The 21,047-nt window shown below is 37.8% G+C and overlaps 1 protein-coding gene across 2 annotated transcripts in view; it reads left to right on the top strand.

The window, feature by feature from the left end:
• Positions 1-4,489: 4,489 nt before the first annotated feature.
• Positions 4,490-21,047, top strand: part of RRN3 (RRN3 homolog, RNA polymerase I transcription factor) — a 30,559-nt gene continuing 14,001 nt past the window's right edge. The window contains exons 1-9 of one of the 2 annotated variants that reach the window (XM_027838999.1): positions 4,490-4,596; positions 7,682-7,787; positions 8,780-8,836; positions 11,004-11,093; positions 11,380-11,509; positions 14,497-14,556; positions 15,445-15,508; positions 17,201-17,270; positions 18,117-18,215. In XM_027838999.1, coding sequence (XP_027694800.1) covers positions 4,490-4,596; positions 7,682-7,787; positions 8,780-8,836; positions 11,004-11,093; positions 11,380-11,509; positions 14,497-14,556; positions 15,445-15,508; positions 17,201-17,270; positions 18,117-18,215 — 783 coding nt within the window. Of the gene's footprint in view, positions 4,597-4,802; positions 5,056-7,681; positions 7,788-8,779; positions 8,837-11,003; positions 11,094-11,379; positions 11,510-14,496; positions 14,557-15,444; positions 15,509-17,200; positions 17,271-18,116; positions 18,216-21,047 lie in introns of those variants that run through there. The other variant, XM_027839000.1, reaches the window with a different exon arrangement.

The raw sequence follows: 21,047 nt of genomic DNA, 5'->3' as shown, positions 1-21,047 counted from the left end.
CTAAGGAGGGGCAAGCCATTGCCCGGATTTTAGAGAGTGTGGCTAATCTCCAGTCTCCAAGAAAGGTATTGGACTAGAATTATCTGTCATCTCTCAAATACCTCTAGTCTAGGGGTACAATGAAACCTGCTTCTCTAATTGCTGGTATGGCCTTTAGTTTATACTCACCAGCTTAGCCCTTCTCCACCAAACAATGATTTCATCAAATTCTACCCCAAATAGTAAATAATGAGTAAACCCATTTATCTAAGATGAACAAACAAAATTGTAAAAGTCCTACAGATTAGAATACAGAAGCATCATTCAATTCTTCAGCTGGGTGTCAGAAGAGAGAGAGAGACAGGTAGAGAGAGAGAGAGAGAGAGAGAGAGAGAAAGAGAGAGAGAACATTTCCTCCAAGGGAGGTCCTCTCTCAGTAGTTTCTAAAGTTGAAAGCTCTGGAAATTAAGGAACATGATGAGATCAGCTTTCCATATAAGTCTACAACTCTGATAGTTCCAGTTCACTATTCAAATGTGTCTCTTAGCTGCCCTCCTAAAGATCCTCTCTCCAAATGTCCCTCCTCCCAAGTGTCTTAGCAACCAACTCAAGTAAATCCCTTACAGCGGGTACACAGCCTCCCATTCAGCATTCTCTCAGCCAATCAGGCATCATGTCTCCCTCTACATACACAGCACAGGATTGTCTTTTTAGGGCACTGCCCAATTATGTTATTCATAATTAGCCACTTCCATAGAATGTTGGAGTTAGAAATGTCCTCAAGAAGTTACAATATCTTACATTAACATACCAGAAAGGCAAAATGATATAATTGAAAGAATGCTGGACTTAGAGTCAGGACACCTATATTTATTGGGTGTTGCTGCAGCAATGATTCTTCTTGGTGAGGATCCAAAGGGCATCAGAAGTTTCCACACAGAGAAACAGAATTTGTGAGACTTTGGGAAGTTGTATGACCCTGAGTGAAATCTTATGAGAGGATGAAGGGAGGTAAGAGATCTGTATATGTATGTGTGGGTCTGGTGTCCTCTTCCTTCTCTTGACTTTGAGAATCAAACATCTTGCCTTCTAGGCAAGTTCCAGAACCTGGTATGGGGAGTGGGATTGCTAGGCTATGACAGTTTGAGGTCAAGTCTCATTCTGCCTGTGGCTGGAACCAATAGAGAAAGAGCCAAGATCATGACCAAGGTTCCCCTGCAGGCAAAACTTTTGAGATCAGTACTGCTTAGGAAAGTCACACCCTAGAGGGGAGGCTAGACTAGAGTGACTGAGATTGGCAGCTATTGAGGAGTCTAAAATGAGTGAAGTGGGGAGGTCTGTTTCTCATTCCACTTCTCACCCCTTTCCTTTGATTCTACGCCCTGAGAGGAGATCCCAGACATGCAGTCTATTCCTTTGGTCACTCCATCACTGAGTGGGGTGTTTTGGGACTGTTCCCCTGAACTCTGAAAGTGTCGGGAGGCTAAACAGGAGGTATTTGGAAGATAGCTGGAAATGAATGGCTCCCTGTAGGAACACTTAACATTTTCCCCCTTTTATTTTTGCTATGTTCAATAAACTTGTGTACAGTGAATCCCTATGTCTTGTGGATTTGTGGGATTGTTGACTGAGAGCAGGAGATTCCATATTCAGGGAAGGGAAACATGTCTAGCTACAGATTCCATATTTCTAATATTCTGAGCTCTATTCCTTATCATACCCTCGCTCAAGTATGAACTAGTCTACCTGCAGCTTGGCGGCTGGGGGAGTGCAGGAAAAAGCTAGGAATAGTTTAGGCAGTAGGCTGAAGGCAGCCAGGTGGCATAGTGGATAGAGTGCCAAGCCTGGAGTCAGGAAGGCTCATCTTTTTGAGTTCAAATCTGGCCTCATATACTTACTAGCAGTGTGACCCTGGCAAGTCACTTAACTCTTTGCCTCAATTTCTTCATTTGGAGAAGAAAATGGCAAACCACTTCAGTATCTTTGCTCCCCCCCCCCAAAAAAACAAACAAACAAACCCAAATGGGTTCAGAAGAGTTAGACATGACTGAAAAAGACGAATGAACAAATAATAGGCTGAGCTCCCTCTTGTGGCAAAAGGAGATACTACAAACACTTGGTATTGTACACCATAACTGGGCAGATAGGTGGTGGGGAAGGTAGGTGATGGATGGATAGAGTATTTGGCCTGGAGTCAGGAAGACTCATCTTTCTGGGTTCAAATATTGCTTCAGACCCTTAATAGCTGTGTGCCCCTGGGCAAGTCACTTAACCCTGTTTGCCTCAGTTTCCTCCTCTGTAAAATGAGCTGAAGGAGGAAATGGCAAAACACTCCAGTATCTCTGCCAAGAAAACCCCAAACAGGCTCAGGAAGAGTCAGATATGACTGAAATGACAACGAAAACCTGGGCCCGAAGTCATTCAAGGAGAAGGAAACTATGAAACTTAGATATTCTGTACATCCTCTCCCAACCCGACTAATTAATATATAGTGACATACTGCCATTCCCCAGACTTAAAGAAGGAAGTAAAAGCAGCTGATGGGTCTAGAGTCAGGAAAACCTGAGTTCAAATCCAGTTTCAAACACTTCCTAGTTGTCAATTGACTGACAAAATAGATCCACTGGAGAAGGAAATGGTAGGCCAGTCTTTGCCAAGAATACCCCAAATGGGGTCACAAATGATTGAACACTACTGAAATAACAACGACAACAAAGAAGGCAGTACACAAGTCAATTTGGGAGACTGCTTTTACTCAAGTGTGCCAAGGGTCATATGTTCCAAGGGTAAAATGGTAAATCCATAAACTGTTAAATATGCTTGAATCCAGGCTAATTATGTGACCTTAGTCAAGTCACAATCTCTGAGACTGTTTCTTCATCTGGAAAATGGGAACAATATTTACACAAAGAGACATTATAGCATAGTGTATAGAGAATTGACCTTGAAGTTAAGAAGCCTTCAAATCTTGTTTTTGACACACGGTAGCTAGGTGAGCCAGAGCAAGTTACTTAATGTCTCTGTCTCTGTCTCTCTCAGTTCCTCCAGGTAACTAAGACTATAAATTGTTTCTGATGTTGGCAGGTTCCACAGCCTTCATCTGGGCCAATGGTTCTAAAGTGTGGTCCAAGGATCCCTGGTGGTCCCTCAGACCCTTTTAGGGGTTCTGCAAGGTCAAAACTAGTTGCATAATAATGTTAAGGCATCTTTATTTCTAAAACAGTATTAATAGATATAATCCTCATAAATAAAAGCTCTTTGGGATGGGGTTCAATTTTTAAAAGGTCCTGAGACCAAAAAGGTTTGAGAAGCATTGATCTCCACTACTAATCTTAATACCCAAAAGGCTTGCTTATTCCAAGGGCTGAGAAGAGACTTCCTGATAGGAGAGCACAGTTTTCCCGACCTTCCTTCTCTCGCCTCCTCTTTTACTTGAAAGCATCATGCCCAAAGTCCTATCAAGAATTTTGCACTCATGGGATTCCACATTGCTATGGAGCACAAAAATTATAAATAACTGGGGTTGGGACCCTTCTAGTTGGTCGCCTGAGTCCCCAAATAATGTAATTCTCCCTCAAATGTCCCAGTTCAGGACAGCCCTGATGGTGCCTTAGTTTCCACATCAGAATACAAGCAATGACACTTTTCTGGTTTAGGGTTAATTTTTTTTGTTCTTTTCAGAGTTTATGGATTCATTTTTTGTTTTTAATCACCTTTATTTCCAAATAGATCTCTTCTCCGTCGTTAACTCTCCCTCCTACCCACCTAGCTATGCTTTGTAATAAGATTTTTTTTTAAAATAGCAAAAAGTCTAGCCAGAAAAACGGAACAACACATCATGAGGGAGTAGGCAACGCCTCACATCCTCCTACGGCCCCATCTCTGCAAAAAAGGGAGAGATACATCTTCTCAAGTCATCCGTGGATCCAAGCTTGGTCATTATGAGTACGCAGCGTTCAATTTCGGGGGTTTCTGGGGAGGGGGTGTGGGCCTCAGTTTCCTTATCTGTAGAATAAGAGAGATCCCACTGACGTAATCACTGCATTGGGCAAGTCACTTAAACAACCTGAGCCTCAGTTTCCTCAACTGAACAAGGAGAAGGCTGGCCTCGCTGGCCTCGTTTGGATCTAGGCAATTTTTCTGGTTTTGCTGTCTAGACTCGGTTCAGAGAAGCGGCTATGTACGAGTTGCTCCCAGAAGGGAAGAGCGGCTTCCACTCGGCACCTGCCGCCCCGCCCTCAGCCTCCATCCCACCCACTGGGATCGTGTCCGCCGACTCAATCAGAAAGGGAAGCGCCCCGCGACAACGCGGGGGCGGGGGCCCGCCCAGGCGACCAGCACGCTCGCTCCCCGGAAGATTGCATTCTCTCCGAGGCGCTAGCTCGTGGCTCCTCGGACTAGCCGGGAGCACGTGGAAGGGGAGGAGTTTAGCGACTCAACTTCCGAGGTCGGGCCGCGACGAGCTGAGCACCACTTCCGGGGCAAACAGTCGTGTAGCTCAGCTGTTCCCATGGCGGCCCCGTTGCTCCACACGCGGCTTCCCCGAGACGGGGCCTCCGCCGCCGCTGCGCCAGCCCCGGGCTCCGTCGTCAAGGCTCCGGGGGCTTCGAGGACGGGGTAAGCGGCTGGGGCCGCTGTCCCTCCCGCTTGGGGGGGTGGGAGGGGCCTGGATCGGGGGCGTTGGGGTGGGGGGCGGGGAGGTCCGTCTAGGGCGCGGGGCCGAGCCCGACGGAACCCGCGGGTAAAACGGGAGCCTTTGAGGGGGAGACTTTGGATTGGTGAGGGGGGCTGGGGGGCGATGAGTCGCTTCTCCGGAGTTCCCCCTCCTTCCACGGCTCGGGGAGGGGGTCCGGGCCTTCTCTAGCCCCTAACGCCCGGTGTCGTGGCTTCCCTTCTGACCGGTCCTGGTGACTGTTCTCCCCGCTTCTACGCCCGACGCCCGAAAAGGCCAGTGATCCCTCTTGAATCAAAAGGCATCGATTAAGCGCCTACTGTATCTCGGTCACTGTGCTAGGCGCTGGGGATACAGATGAAAATGAAATAGACCCTCTTCCCTCCACGAGACAACATATACAAGTATGCACACATATGTATATATGTACGTCAATATTAAGCATTAAGGAGGAATTACGTTGTCCACGATGTGGACATTTTCATTGGTGCATGAAAATGGAAAATATTGTTATGTCTGTATTTGCTGTGCCATGGTATTTAATAAAGGGCAGCCAGGTGGTGAGGTGTGCAAGTCCTGGACTCAGGAGTTCAAATCCAGCCACAGACACTTTCCAGCCGACCCAGGGCAAGTTACTGAACCCTGTTTGCCTCAGTTTCATCATCTGTAAAATGAACTGGAGAAGGAAATGGCAAATCACTCCACTATCTTTGCCTAGAAAACTCCAAATGGAGTCAGGAAGAGTAGGACATGACAGAACAACATCAAGAAGTATTTAATATGCACAGTGTTTAAGCCTGAAGCTCACTGATGTTCTATAATAGAACTTAATGTTTGAACAGTTGTCACTGAAACTGTTGTACTATTTATTAATAAAATATACCTTGTCTATAAAATATATGTATATGTAAACTTGTATATGCTGTCATGCCAGAGAATCTTAGCTTGTTTATGTGTTTGTGTATTTGTGTGTATTCACATACATATGATAGCAACTGTACTTGTGATTTAATCCACATAGGGAACTTCCCCAATGAGAAATCTAGTGCTTGGCACAGTCCCTGGAATATAATAGGGGCATAATAAATATTGATTGATTGAAATTTCCTCTCCACCAATGTAGGTTGGTACTTTTTCTACAATTCAGTCTTGCAGAGTTGCCTAGAAGTTAAGTGACTTGCAAAGGGTCACGCAGCCAGTATGTTTCAGAGACAGTATTGGAACTCAAGTCTCCTGCATCCAAAGCTGGCTCTCTCTTTGTTCACTGTGCCACATTATCTCTCACAACATATTCCCGCACCCCACTTGGGAGAAGAAAAGGGAGGGGTAAGGCTAGTGGATGGGTTAGGGGGCAATCATGAAAAAACTTCATATAGAAAGTGGCTTTTGATCTGAGTTTTGAAGGAAACTAAGGAGGGATAGAGAGTCATGGGTGTGAAAGGAATGCATTTCAAAAATAGTGGACAGCCTGTATGGAGGCACTGAATGTTTTATGAGGAACAGCCATAAAAAATAACCAGTAAGAAGTCCCATTAGGTTAGACTGTGAAGTGTGGAGAGGGGAATAATGTAATAAGTTTGGGTCCAGGTTGTGAGGGATTTTAAATACTAAACAGATATTTGTGTTTGATTAGAGGCAAAATAATAAGATAATGAAGAGTTTTTTGAGTAGAGAGTGGCATGGTCAGACACATGGTCAGACTGCAGGAAAATTACTTCGACACATTTATGGGGGCCAGTATGTGTTAAAGGAGGATTAAGACTTGAGGCAGGAAGACCAGTTAAGTGGATATTGCAACATTCCAGGCAAGAAGTGATGAACTAGGGTGGTACCTTGTGAGTAAATTGACAAGGCTTGGGAAGGATAGGGAAAGAAATTTCATTAGTATAGGGAGGAAACTCTCTCTGCTAATGCAGTCTGCCCTCTCTTTGCAACTTATCAGAGTTGGTTTAGAGCTGTAAGAGGTTAACTGAATTGCCCAGGGTCACAGCCAGTATTTTTCAGAGGTAGGACCTGAACACAGGTCTTCTGGCTTCAGGGCTCTCTCATTATCCATTTGGCCATAAGAGTTTCTTCAAATCACTTTCCAGCACTTATTATAGTTCTGTGTCTCCGCCCATTACTAAATTGTATAAGCTTCTTGAAGCCTGGGACTCTGTATCCTCTTATATCCTTAATGATTTCAGCACTAAGGATGTTGAGGAAAATGTTAATTGAATTTGAATGACTACCTAGATATTTTCTGCACAGAAAGTACAACAGGGTTTCTTTTTCTTTAAAAGAATTCTTACAGAAAGAATTAAATTTTTAAAAATTTTGAATGACTTCCATTTTTTGTTTTCTTTAAATTGCTTCTTTTTTTTTTTTTTAAAGTTAGCAATTTGGAAGTATAAAACTGCATACCCTTTGATCCAATAAATACCACTACTAGGTCTATATCCCAAAGAGATCATAACAAAGGGAAAAGGACCCACATGTACAAAAATATTTTTAGTAGCTCTTTTTGTGGTGGCAAAGAATTGGAATTTGAGGGGGTGCCCATCAGTTGGGGAATAGCTGAACAAGTGGTATATAAATATAATGAAATACTATTTTGCTATAAGAAATGATGAGCAGGATGGTTTCAGAAAAACCTGGAAAGACTTACATGTACTAATGCTGAGTGAAGTCAGCGGAACCAGAACATTGTATACAGTAACAGCAACATTGTGCAATGACCAGCTTTGATAGACTTAGCTCTTCTCAGCGATACAATGACCTAAGAAAATTCTAAAAGAGCTATAGAGTCTGAATGCAGATTAAAGCATTATATTTTCATTTTTTTCCTTTTGCATGGTTTTTCCCTTTGTTATGATTCTTCTTTCACAATGTGACTAATGTGGAAATACGTTTAACATGATTATATATATATATAACCTAAAAAGGTTTTATTTAATGAGGAAGAGAAATTCATGAAAATGCTTTGGCTTTTTAATGGGCTGCATTGTTCTCTATTTCAGTGCCTTAATGTCTTGGGGTTTTGCTTTTTAGAATTTCAGATATGCTTGCATTGGAGAAGGACTTCCTCAGTTCTCCACCAAAAAAAACTGTTCGGTTCGGTGGGACTGTGACAGACATCTTGCTAAAATATAAAAAGGTAAAAAAGTTTGTGGCATTTTAATTTGGACTTCTTTCAGGTTACGTTGGCTACAAACAGGCAGTTTTTGTGATGGCTGTATTTTTAATTGACATTCTGTCTAGTGTAACATTTATATTAAACTATCTATAAATATTAGTAGTCAAACTAGATTATGATATCAATTTTTTTTTTCATTAAAATTTTTTTTATATCAAGATAATACCTGGCAGCTGTAAATTAGGAAACAGGCCAATTCTTTGCTTGAATTAAGCCCTTTATTAATGCAAACAAAGTATTTACTTTACCAGAAGGGTTTTGAATCTGCCGTCTATGGGTAGATTTCAGGAAGTCTGTGAACTCCGGTGGGTAAAAAATTAGATCTTTTCTTTTTTTTTAACCTTTGATTTCCTTTGTAATAGTAGGTATTTTATTAATTTAAAAACATTTTGAGGAGTTCATAGTTTTTACCAAAGGTATCCATGACACACAAAAGCATTAAGAACCTGTGTTTCAGCAGAATCCCTTTCAGGTCTTTAGATGTGAACAAATTGCATAAATTACCTTGTTTTGGGTGAGGGTTTTTTTTTTAAATTTGTTTGAAAATGATACCATTCTTAACAGAAAGGAGAAGCAATAGAAGAATTCTAGGCAAGGGTAGGAAAGCACTATAATTTTTAACCTCTTTCTGAATTAGAGCTTCACATAGTAGTTTTATTGCAAATTTTGTAAATATAAACAATGTAATATATACCCATATTCAAATAAATGTTTAAAAACCAAAGATATCATCTGGGTATTTGAAGGATCATGTGTAACTTTTAAAATATGATGTCTACCATATTTTGGTAGGGGACAATCAATTCTCCCCTTCATTCATCATAGGGCATTGAATTGACCATAATAGTGTTTTTATAAACTAATCAATTCTGAGGATAGTATGAATGTTATTATATTATATCAGTATCTTTGGTAGGAAACTATAATTTTTCCCTCTCTTTTTTCTATTTAAGGGTGATACAAATGATTTTGAGTTGCTGAAGCACCAATTGTCAGATCCAGATATAAAGGTAAGATAGTTTATGAGATCTGTTTAAATCTGGAGTAATACAATAGTTTACTGACCATTAAAACTTTCCTTTGGTCTCTGTCAATTCAAATTGGATCTACAGGCTGCTATGAGAGTAATCTTCATAAATCACAACTCTAATCGTGTTGTTCCCTTGCTAAAAAATTTCAGTGGTTCTTTGTTGTTTTTGAATAGTCTAAACTAATTCAAGTTCTTTAAGAGCTCAAATCTATTTTGTCATAACAATAATAATCACATTTACATAGTGCTTTAAGGTAAGCAAAACATTTTATCTCCTTCCATTCCTCTTCATGCGTTCAGTGCATTAGCTAAATGTATCTTGTACTCCAGCCAAACCGTCATGGTTAAGATTCCCCAAACTTGTTTTTCTTTTTCCTGCTCGGATTCCTTTTTCTTCTTGACCTTTCTATACTTGAATTGCATTCATGTCCTATCTCCATATTTTGAACTCCATCCAATCCTTCAGGACCTAGTTCAAGTACCATTTCCTTCATGAAGTCTTCCCTGACTTCCTCCTGATGGAATTTCTAACTCCTATTATGGATCCCTTTGAATATGTTTTTCATCATATGACATTTAATATTTAGGTCAGGTAGCTATTTTGAGCTTATTGTGGTATATAGTATAAGATGTTATGGATTCAGAACTTATGGATTCAGTTCACATATAGGACAGTTAGGTTCACAAAGAATCTCTGTTCTCCAGATAGCCTCCATAATTCCAGCTAGCCATGTCCCCAGTGTGTGGTTGCAAGGTTGCTTTGAATCTAGAAGGCAGGCTCAAATAATGGGTTATTATCTTTTTTTTATTTTGACAGCACCTAATAATTTAACCCACCTTCACTTGTCTACCTCCCTCTCCCATCCTCTTTCCTATGATGTTAACATTAGAACAGGAAATATCAAGTAGGGAAGGAGGAATGCCATTGAGAGAGAGCCGAATTTGCATTCAGAGGACCTAAGACATAATCCTAATTTGCTACTTCATATGTGGTTTTAGAGAAGTCACTTAACCCTCTTTGGGCCTTAGTTTCCTCAGGAATATAACAGATAATCTCTAAAGCTCCTTCCAGTTCTAAATCTGTGATCCTAAATCATAGAGCCAAACCTTAGCTAGACTGCTCCAAGAATGAGGTAGAGGTATTGAATATTTTGAACAATGAATTAACAGTCTGTACATATTTATTGAGTACCTACTGTGCGCAAGGCTTTGGGAACATAATTAAATCTTTGATTCAAGATTCTGAACATCATTTTATCATTAATAATGCATTATATGCAAATTTAGAAAGTATGAAAGTTGGCTTATATTTGTAGCTACACTACCTCAGTACACGCCTTTGAAATATATTGTTTGGGGGGGAGAAATTGTCCCTGCTTTCTATTTTCTTGGAATGTGCCTCTGTTTCTAAAAGTGTAGCATAGAAAAATATTTGTGAAACTGGTTCTAATATTAACGTGTTTTGTGTACAGATTTGAATTCAGAGAAAAATGTAGGCAGGTTGCTTCTTAGAATTTTTATTTGAGATTGCAACAATTTTTACATTACATATTGTAGGCACATAACAAATAATTAATGAGTTAAAATGTGATACTTTCTGCCACTTGATTATGGACAAATGTAAACAGGAGCCTAATCAACTTTGTCTTAGAAATTAAAACTATTGGTACTGGTTTGGTTTTTTTTTTTTTTTAAATTGAAAACCTTGCATTCTCTTCTCCCTTTCCCCTCAATAGGCTATGTTGCTCATTGTTTAAATAAAAATTTGTATAATTTCTAAATTGCTGATTTCTTTGCTGTTGAATTTTCTGATTTGTTTGTTAAAAAATCAGTGACTCTGAGAGGAATTTGTTTTTAAAAATTATATAAATTCAAATATAGGAAAAATAACTGTGATAGAGATGCTTACCTGAGAATCTAACTTACCCTTTTTATAATAAATTGATAAATTTTAGTGTCATTGCTCTTTGACAGTCTTTAAATTTAATGAGAACTTGTTCCTAATTCATGAATATTGTTACTCCAAGATATGGCTATGTCCCTACCTTACTCTTCATTATTATGTTATTTCATACTAATTTAAGAATTTAAGGTTTCAGAAGTATTTTTTCTTAATTAGAGAGAAATTTTTATTTGGTGAATTTCAGGATGCCCAGATTATTAACTGGTTATTAGAGTTTCGAAATTCAGTCACATACTTGACAAAAGACTTTGAACAGCTCATCAGCATTTTATTGGTAAGTACTATCTGGACGTTGACTTCAACAACTAGTAATTTGATATGAACCAACATGACTAACATAGAAATATGTTTCACATGATTTCATACATATAACCTATATCAAATTGAATTCATTCTCAATGAGTGGGGGAGGGAAGAGAGAGAATTTGGAACTCAAAAAATTTTAAATACAAAATATTAAAAATTGTTTTTACATATAATTGGGGGAAAAATAAAATATTAAATAAAAGAGATGTGAACCTTGGATGAACTAAATGTCATTTTCCCCTTTTTCCAACTAGAAATTGCCATGGCTAGAAAGGAGCCAAGAAGTGTTGGAGGAATATTTGGCTTTTCTTGGAAATCTTGTTTCAGCACAGACTGTTTATCTTAGACCATGTCTCAGCATGATTGTTTCTCATTTTATACCTTGTAAGTGTATACTTTCTCCTTATCTCAATTTTCCTTTTATGCCTTGTTATTTTTTATAAAATTATCTTAGATAAACTTTAACACATTACTCACATCTTTAAAATTAATAGCCACTGAATATTTCAGTGTATATTTTGGCTACAGTACTGGGTTAGAGTATTAGCCTCAAGTGAGGTACTATGGCATAATAGATTGATGACCTTAAGGTCAGGAATATCAGCCATTGAATCATTTCTCAGACATGTATTAGCTATGAGACCATGGGCAAGTTTCCTTCTCATCTGCTCTGTATGTGTTTTGTATGTTCCTAATTATTTTCATGTTTGTCTTCCCCCCTTCTGAGCTTGAGGACAGAAATTTGTACCCCTGACTTTTCTTTGTATCCTCACCTCTTTGTCCAGTTAGCATTTGATAAATGCTTGTTGACGGATTTGACTTCTCAGTGCGCCAGGCAACTTTCTAAGACTATCAGTTATAGTTACTGTATTAAGGGAGGAAATTTCTGCATTGAGAGTTGAAATCACAACACAATATCTTCTTCTTCTATCACCATCTCTCCCCTCCCTCCCACTCCCCCTAAAAACAAGCCTGTGTTTCATGTCAGTTCCATTACTGTGAAATTTTTTGAACTGTCTAAATTTCTTATATTTGTGTACCATAATTTGTTTTGTTCTTCAGGCAATGGCATTTGTTTTGTTTCGGAGTCTTTTGTTATTACAAAAAATGCTGCCATGAATATTTTGGTATACATGGGACCTTTTGCTCTTAGACCTTTTAGGGGTATATGCCTGGCAGTAGGATCTCTAATTCTAAGAATGCGGACATTGTAATTGCTTATTTTTTAATTGTAGTTGCAAAATGCTTTGCAGAATATCAACCTTTCCCTTTAGAACTGATTTTTAGCTGGAAAAATGTTAACATCATCAACAGTAAACAAATATTGAGTGTTAACTAAAGACTTTGAGGTAGCTCAGAGATCATTGAAATGACTAACTGTTGGCTGGAAGGAAATTTCTGAAGGAATAAAGGTGTCTGGTTAAAGTTTCTTGGACATCTCCCTTAAGAAACTTGGATCACTCGAATCATTCCTAAAAAGTCCTCCTAAGTTTTAACAGTAATAAAATTGAGTCATATTTATGGTACCCTAAAATTGTATTTCTTATGCATACATATGTCAAGCTCCTTATGTAATCACTCTCTCTGTGTGTTTTGTTTTATGTATATATAAACACACACACGTAGAAACAGTGAGAGAATATGCCCATTTTTAAGACTAATCATAAGTATATAGATTATGTTTTTGTTTTTGTGATATTGTTAAACTTATGTGATGCAAAGTACTTGACCTAGAATGTGGCCTCTAATGACATAATATTTCATATTAGAAAATGCAATTTGCTTTCTGTTAAAGTTTCCCAAAATGAATTTGAATGAAAGGGAAACTATTTGGTATTTTCATAAGAAATAATTGAAGTGTGGCAGAAATAATTTAAGTAAAATGGTGAATGAGTATGAGAAACAGAAAGTTATTTGAATCCAAGGAAAGTGTTCAAATTATATAATAGTAAACTTATGACTTGCCAATTTACATTGAAGTACAAAGCACTGTATGCAATAAAGGTAGTATCCAATTTATGACAAAAAGTTGTTCCGAAAGTTAGTTTCTAAGTCACTTATTTGAAACAGTGTTCTATATTGTGGCTACATTTCCATGGTGAGCCACAAAAGTCATAATGTAGCCAAAGTAAAGAACTAGTCTGATTTCTGAGTCCTGGGGGTTAGGAGTTGTAGAAAGAATAAGAAGCATTTCCCTCCCCCATTTATTGAGTCCATGGCTAGCCCTGGTTATAGTTTACAAGTAAAGTACTATTTATCACTTCTTTTTCTTTTTCTTGCTCCATGTGTTGTTGTTCCTTCAACCTTCACTGTGTCTTCATGTTTTCCTAAGCACTCCTACTTTGGGAGGGTGGGTAGGTGCTACCTTTTAAACTTTTCATGCTCCAGAATTATTTAACTCTTCTTCTCAATCAAAATTCCTATTCTTTCAGTTTAGATGAGGTTGAGGTTGGCTAGATGTTAGGAAAGCAGTTTTATTAAACTAATTCACGTTGAGATGTGGATTTTCAGCCAGTCCAATCTCTAACTGGCTGTCAGTCTAAATAACATAAACATTTTCAAGTTGTGTGGGAGAAATATTTTTGATTAAGCTTCCTACTGGTGGCTCTGTGTAAAGCTCTGTGACATTTCATAATTCATAAAAGGATTCACAAAGAGCACAGGAGTACTTGTTCAATTCAGCATGTAGTTATTAAGTACTTACTAAGTAACTTACTAAGTTACTAATAACTAAATAACTAAACAGTTATTAAGTACTTACTACTAAGTACTTACTAAGGAAACACTGTGCTCAATCACTAAAAGATACAGAAATAAATAATGGCAAAATTCTTGCTCTCCAAAGAACTTGGAATCTATTAATCTTTATCTGTTATTAGATGAAGGGTAGGAGGCCACCAATGAGGCGGGACTTGAGTGCCCATACACATAGCTGCCTTTCACATCTTCTCTCCATCCTTCTCTTCTAAACTTTAAGATTCACTTAAAATTTCACTTCTTTTTCCTTAATAACTTTCAAGTCAGCAGTGACATGGAATGGACAGAGAGAGAGATGCAGTTATGAGCAGTTTTTTGTGAATGGAGGTGTCGTATATGTTGGGAACTACTTGTGTATTAACTACTTGTATATTGTTGTTAATATAATTTATAGTAAACTACAAAGTAGTTTGAAGGGCTTTTATCTTACACTCTGAGAAAATGTCAATATATTAGTTTAACTAAATGCTAGGGTTTTTTTAAGTTCTAGCTGAAAAATAGCTTTTATAAAAAGCTTTTTTCATTTTATTTTGTAGTATATGACCTTGTCCAAACAGCTATGTCAAAGCAGTAGAAAAAAATAACAGACCACTTTAAAATTATCTTCCTAACAGCTCGAGTAATCATCAAGGAAGGTGATACGACTATATCAGATTCAGATGATGAAGATGAGAGTAAGTCCTAAAATACAATTGAAGTTAAAAAAAAATAACAAAACCCAGACCTTTTAGACTGAGTAACATGAGAATGGTATTAAAAACTCCAAGGTTTGATTTATTCCTGGAAGTAAAGCAGTAGGCTTTGATGATCTGTCTGATAGGATCTTATATTCTATTTAACTTACATTTTGAATTAGTGAGGTAACTGAGATTTATTTGCAGTATTGTGAATGGAAAACTGGTTGTGTTCATGTACATATGATTTCCCTTTTGAAGTAGTTTAAAATACCTATTTGACTAGATCCTATAGTAGCTTCAGACACATAATTTTAGTTTCTTACTTGACCTCATCATTTCTGGTCCATTACCTAGTACTAGGATAATAGAAATAGATTCTTGACTTTCCTGCGCCTGAGTTTTCTCAGCTGTAAAAAGTCAGGGAGTTGGACTGGGACCTCTGAGGACCCTTCCAGTCCTAACATTCTAGTCCTGTGTTACTGTAGTTCTGGCCAGGCCTTGTAAAATTTATACTCCCCATGTTCTCCTAGTTTTTTTGCGTTTCTGTCCACATACATTAGACTGTAAATTCCTTGAAGCAATCGACTATCTTTTGCCACTTTTTGTATCACCTTAATAAATGTTGATTGATAAATTGATTGAAAAGTCTACTCCCTCCTCCCTATTAGCCTTTTCTTACTTCTAGGCAGTGATCTTTCCTTTGAATTTTTTAGGCCCAGTACATTCCCCTTATTAGATTTGAACTCCTTGGACTTGCAGGGATTGTATCACTATTCCCCTTTGTGTCTTCTAGTACCTATCACAATGTTACACACAGATTAGGTGCTTAATAAGTAAATATTTGTTTAAGCTGAACAGATATTATTTTGTTCTCACTCTTTGTAGATCTTCCTGCAAATTTTGATACATGTCATAGAGCCTTACAATTAATAGCAAGATATGTCCCCTCGTGAGTATATTTTTTTCTTATCTCATTTTTAAAAATTGTGGCATTTTATTCTTTTTAAGAGATCAGTAGACAATTGTTATAGCTAGTGATTGAGTCAAAAGTATGCTTTTAAACTTTGCTTATTAAAAAAAGTCGGGGGGGTGGGGAGGGGCAGCTAGGTGGCGCAGTAGATAGAGCACTGGCCCTGAAGTCAGGAGGACCTGAGTTCAAATCCAGCCTCAGACCAAACACTAGACACTTACTAGCTGTGTGACCCTGGGCAAGTCACTTAACCCCAATTGCCTAAAATAAACTGTTTATTTCAGTGTAAGTAGTTTTATATTCTCAGCATATGTTCTAATTTTGCTTTCACCTTTTTGTTTCACTTAATATAAGAAGTGTGATGTTTCATGTTCCTCGGTCTAAACTAGTTTTAGTAATAAAAATTTAAAGGTTATGTAGTGTAATGATGCTGTTTGCTAATTTAAGAAAAAAAATCTTTTAGCATTTTTTAGGAATTGTATGAATTTCCATCTGAACTTTCATAATACTCACCTGTTTCCATTTATTTTCAGCACACTTGTTATCCCTATCAAGCAGCAAATGTATTAACTATCAGAGTAAATGTTCACATTTTTGATAATTATAAATAAGGGACTCAAAAATATTTGTATAATTTTCTCTAATATTTCATGCTTGGTAATTCTAGTGTTACTACTTATTAACTTGATTTGACCTGAAGTATTAATTAAACTCATTGAGGAAAATGAAAACTCTTAAGAAGTAAATGATTTACCTCTTTATTTAATTGACTCCAGAGTTATCATGTTTTCTATTTTTAAGGCAAGGCAGTAAGCATTTATTAAGTACTTATTGTGCAGGCACTGTGCTAATTACTGGGGATACAAATAAAAAGAAAGACAGCCCTTGCCCTCGAAGAGCTTACATTTTAATGTGGGGGAGAAAACACTTGAAAGAGAGAAGAAAAAATTGTGTTTGTGTGGAGGGGGAGGTAAAGTCCAGAAAATGGGAAACAGAGCCTCAGAGCTGGGAGCAGAGATGAAGGTTGAGCCCCTCTCCCAAATGGAGGCCCCAGTAGGAACTCACTAATGGGAAATAGGGACCAGCCTGACAGGGGGACATTCCAGAGTGAGAATATTGCTGGGTCCAGTGGATGTTCCAGACTGAGAAGGCCTCATGCACTGGGAGATGTTGCAGCATGAGGGACAACTGAGGTGTAGTGGCAAAGGCCAAGAGAGTCACAGGCAGAGCTGGGAGGAGAAGGTGTGTTTTTCATTATGAACCTCTCAACAAAGATAAACAAAATATGGATTAAAACTTAGCTCAATAAAAATATACAATATGAATTGAGAGCATTTTAGATGAAAGAATGTAAGCTACTCTATCCCATTCTCTTTTCCATCAGTATATTATTAATAAAGAATTATTTTTATAGTTATAGGTAGTGTGAACCAATTTTGTTTTCTTGATTTACATCATTTCCTCTAAGTGTGGAAATTTTTTTTCTAGAATATTGCAAACCTTTATTTGATAAAGCAGTTAAATGGGCGGTGTGGATTTTTAAATTTGGAGAGGAAATTATATCCTTGTGCTCCCTGGAATTAAGACTAGAAATTCCAGCTCATGGAGTCTGAAATTAATGATAATTAAAAAAACTTTTTTTACTAATCTTGACTATTTGTTTTCTTACAGTACACCATGGTTTCTCATGCCAATACTTGTGGAAAAATTTCCTTTTATTCGAAAATCAGAAAGGATTTTGGTAAGAATCTTTTGCATAGCAGTATGGTGGAGAAACTCAGCATCTTGTGAGATTTTAGTTCTGTATATTTTATTTGCATAAAACTAGTTACACTGATATGGTAATAATCTTAGCCTAAGGCTCCTACAATCCTTTCCTAGCATCATTTTGACTAAGGATAAAACTTTTAATCATCTTCCTTATCACTTCTAAATCAGGGTCAATATCTTTCAGATGTTTTTAGAGGACTAATGTTTATTACAGGTACTGATTATTGAAAGTTGCTACACATTGATGTTAGTGTACATGAGCAACAAGAACATATGCTAATTGGCTACTGCTTTGAGAGTATTGTGTCAGGGACTAGGGGACATAGCATGTGTGTGTAAGATATCCTCTGTCCTCAAGGAGCTTAAAATATAGCAGAGAGACAAGATAACAGAGGTCAAAGTCCAATTAGACCAAAGGAGAAATACATAAGGCTAGAAAGGTAGAGCATGGTAGATTATAAAAGACCTTGGCTGCCAGGTAGCAGAATTTGAATATAATTCAATAGGCAATAGACAACAGATTTTTGACATGAAAGTGACACAACTTTATTGTTAGCTGGTATAGGTAAATCCTGATAAGATTGCAAATGGTTTTCTCTGAAATATTAAGGGGATCAGTATGGCATTTTCTTTTGTTTTTAGTGGTCTCTTAAAAGTTTTGTATGTACTCTCCTACTATATTTACAAGTATGCTTCCTACATTTTTATAGTTCACTTCTTAAATCCCGGAAATTAATAAGAATATTAGTTGTTTTATTAGACTGATGTGAAGTGCAGATTTACTTATTCAGGCTTCTTAATGCTTTTTATTTTTTAGGAATGCTATGTCCATAATCTGCTAAGGATAAGTGTATATTTTCCCACCTTGCGACCTGAAATTTTGGAACTTGTTGTTGAAAAACTACTCAAGATGGATGTAAGTGTTAAACAATCTATTGTTAAAATTAGTTGCTAGCAATCTTATACTTTTTAGTGTAGTATAATAATACCCCTTATTGGAAACAGAGGGTTGATTAAATCACCCCTAAGTATTTGCCCAGCCAAGAACATTTTAGTGCCTAGTATCCTGCTGTGTGACACGTGCCCGGAAGTTGTATTCTAATGTTATACTTTGGTGTGAAAGAGACCTTGGTTTCTTGAAGATTATCCAACAACTACAAGGTTTGGCAGGTCATGCCAAGCTACAAAGGCTTCAAATGAAGGCCTGATGAAGGGCTAAATGTCTTTTGTCTAAGGAACAGCTCAGCTAAGTTGAAGACACATAGCATCAGAGAGGTCCTTAAATTTCATCACCTTGTAGCTAATCAAAAGAGTAGCCATTTTCAGAGGAAGAACTCTTGTTCCATAAGGAGTGATAAATGAGAGCTAATGTGGCATAATGTACAGAGAACTGGCTGTGCACTCTTGGCAAGTCATTTAAACATCTCAGTGCCTCAGGCAATTCTCTAAGAGTTTAAAAATAATTGCTAATCTGCATTGGTAGAAGACATATTACTGGAAGTTCTTTATACTCTTAAGTCATGAGTCTGGAATAGAAAAGGTAGTGACAACTATGAAGAATTTAGAGAAATGTAAAAAGATTGGTATGAACTCATGTAGGGTGAAGAATGTGGAACCCAAGGAGTGATCCACTAAGAAATCATGTACAAGTGCTAACAACAATGTAAAGGAAATCAACTCCAGAAATGTACAACCCATCTTTTTTGAAACACTAAGCTACAAAGATGGAAAGTGTCATGGCTGTGCATTACAGTTCCTTATTTAGATAGTTTAATTTAACATTTTTTCAATGGAAAGATCTACAGGGGTGGGGAAGTAGAAGGGGATTGCTGAGAAGTGACTTGATGGGCCGAAGCAAAATATGACAGCAACCCAAACACCATCTCCTGAGTCTGTGTTCCTGCCCTGATGAATGCAGATCTTCTGGGTGTCTTGGTGGCACAGTGCATAGAATACTAGACCAGTATTCACAAAGGCCTGAGTTCAAATGTGGCCACAGTCACTTACTCATGATCCTGGCCAAGTCTCGCAACCTGTGTGCCTTAGATATATCATCTGTAAAATGGAGATAATAATACTTCCCAGAGTTGTTAGGCTCAAATGAAATATTTGTAAGATGCTTTGCAAACCTTGAAGCCTTCTATATATACTAGTTAATACTACTACTACCACCACTACTACTACTACTATTTATTTTGTGGGAACTCAATTACTATTAATTGAACTGAACTAAAGGGTTTGATTTATTCATTAGAAATGAGAAGTTTAAAATTCAAAGCTGAAATTCAAATTATAAAGTGAGGCAACTTCCTATACATTGCACTGTTAATACGACTATTCATTATTAAATGTTTTAACACATTGTAACTTGTATGCAGAATTGGACTTTAATGTTACTTTTATTTTTGGTTCCAAATTCTCTTCCCCCATTCCCTGTCCTTGCCCATTGAGAAGGCAAAAAAAAACAAGGCCCATTATAAATCTGTGTAGTCATGCAAAACAAATTTCTGCATTAGCTGTGTTTGAAAAAAGAAAAGAACATATTCTTTGATCTGCATTCATGAGTCCATCAGCTCTCTATCTGGATGTGGAAAGTATGTTTCATCATGAATACTTTGGAATTGTGGTTGGTCATTGATTGAGCTCCTAAGTCTTTCCTTACATTCGTTTTGTTTTAACAAAATTGTAAGGACAATGTTGTTATTGTATAAATTGTTCTCCTGGTTCTGCTCACTTTACTCTGCATCTGATGTAACTTTCAACACTGATTTTTTAAAATAAGTTTTATTTATTCAACTTTAATTTTTTAATGGCTTTATTTTTTCTTCAATTAGGCATTTTCTTTCCTCCTCTCCCCACCATCCCCAAGGGGAAAAGGAAAACAAAACCCTTATAATAAATATGTATAGTCTAGCAAAACTAATTCCCACTTCCAGTCTTCATTTTTAAAACACTGTTGGCATTGTTTTGTGGTATTTAAGATGTCCTTAAAATGTCAGAACTCTGGGGTTTTCCTTCTGTAGCATGTGAACAGAAACCTTGGAAGGACACCTTTAATTTTTAAGTTCTGTTGGTGCACTTTTGTGGCAGACATTTCCAAATATACCTTTTCTTTCCTTTGCTCCTTATCCCACTTCAAACCCTCCCTTGAAAAAAAAACAAAACAATTCTTCCTGTAGAAGGTGGGATTTTAAGTAGGATCTGAAGGAATCTATGGAAGCCAGGAGGCAGAGATGAGGGAGAGAATTCCAGTCATAAAGGACAGCCAGTGCAAATGCCCGTGTTTGGGAGATGGTGTCATGTATTAGCAATAATAAGGAGACAAGTGTCATTGGATCAAAGAGTACTTGGTGGGGTGTCAGGTATAAGAAGACTGGTATAATGGGGGTGAGGATGTTATGAGAATGTCTTTGAATGCTAGAGGATTTTGTATGTGATCCTGGAGGTGAGGGGAAGCACCTAGAGTTTATTGAATAGGGGGGTGACATAGGAAGATTACTTTCACAGTTGAGTGGATGATGAACTGGAGTGAAGAGAAGTTTGTGTCAGGCAGATCAACCAGCAGGCTATTGCATAGTCCAGGCTTGAGAGCTTGTACCAGACTGGTAGCAATGTCAGATGAGAGAATGGGGCATATTAGAGAGATGATTGGAAAGTGGAATTGACAGGCCGTGGCAACAGATTGGATGTGGAAGGTAGGTAAGAGAATGGTGATTGAGATGGTGGTGGTACCCTTGACAGTAATAGA

This window comes from Vombatus ursinus, unplaced genomic scaffold (genome assembly GCF_900497805.2).
Source record: "Vombatus ursinus unplaced genomic scaffold, bare-nosed wombat genome assembly UNPS02014832.1, whole genome shotgun sequence".
Taxonomy (NCBI): Eukaryota; Metazoa; Chordata; class Mammalia; order Diprotodontia; family Vombatidae; genus Vombatus; species Vombatus ursinus.
Note: the sequence above shows the minus strand (reverse complement) of the source record. Positions and strands in the feature narration are given on the sequence as shown.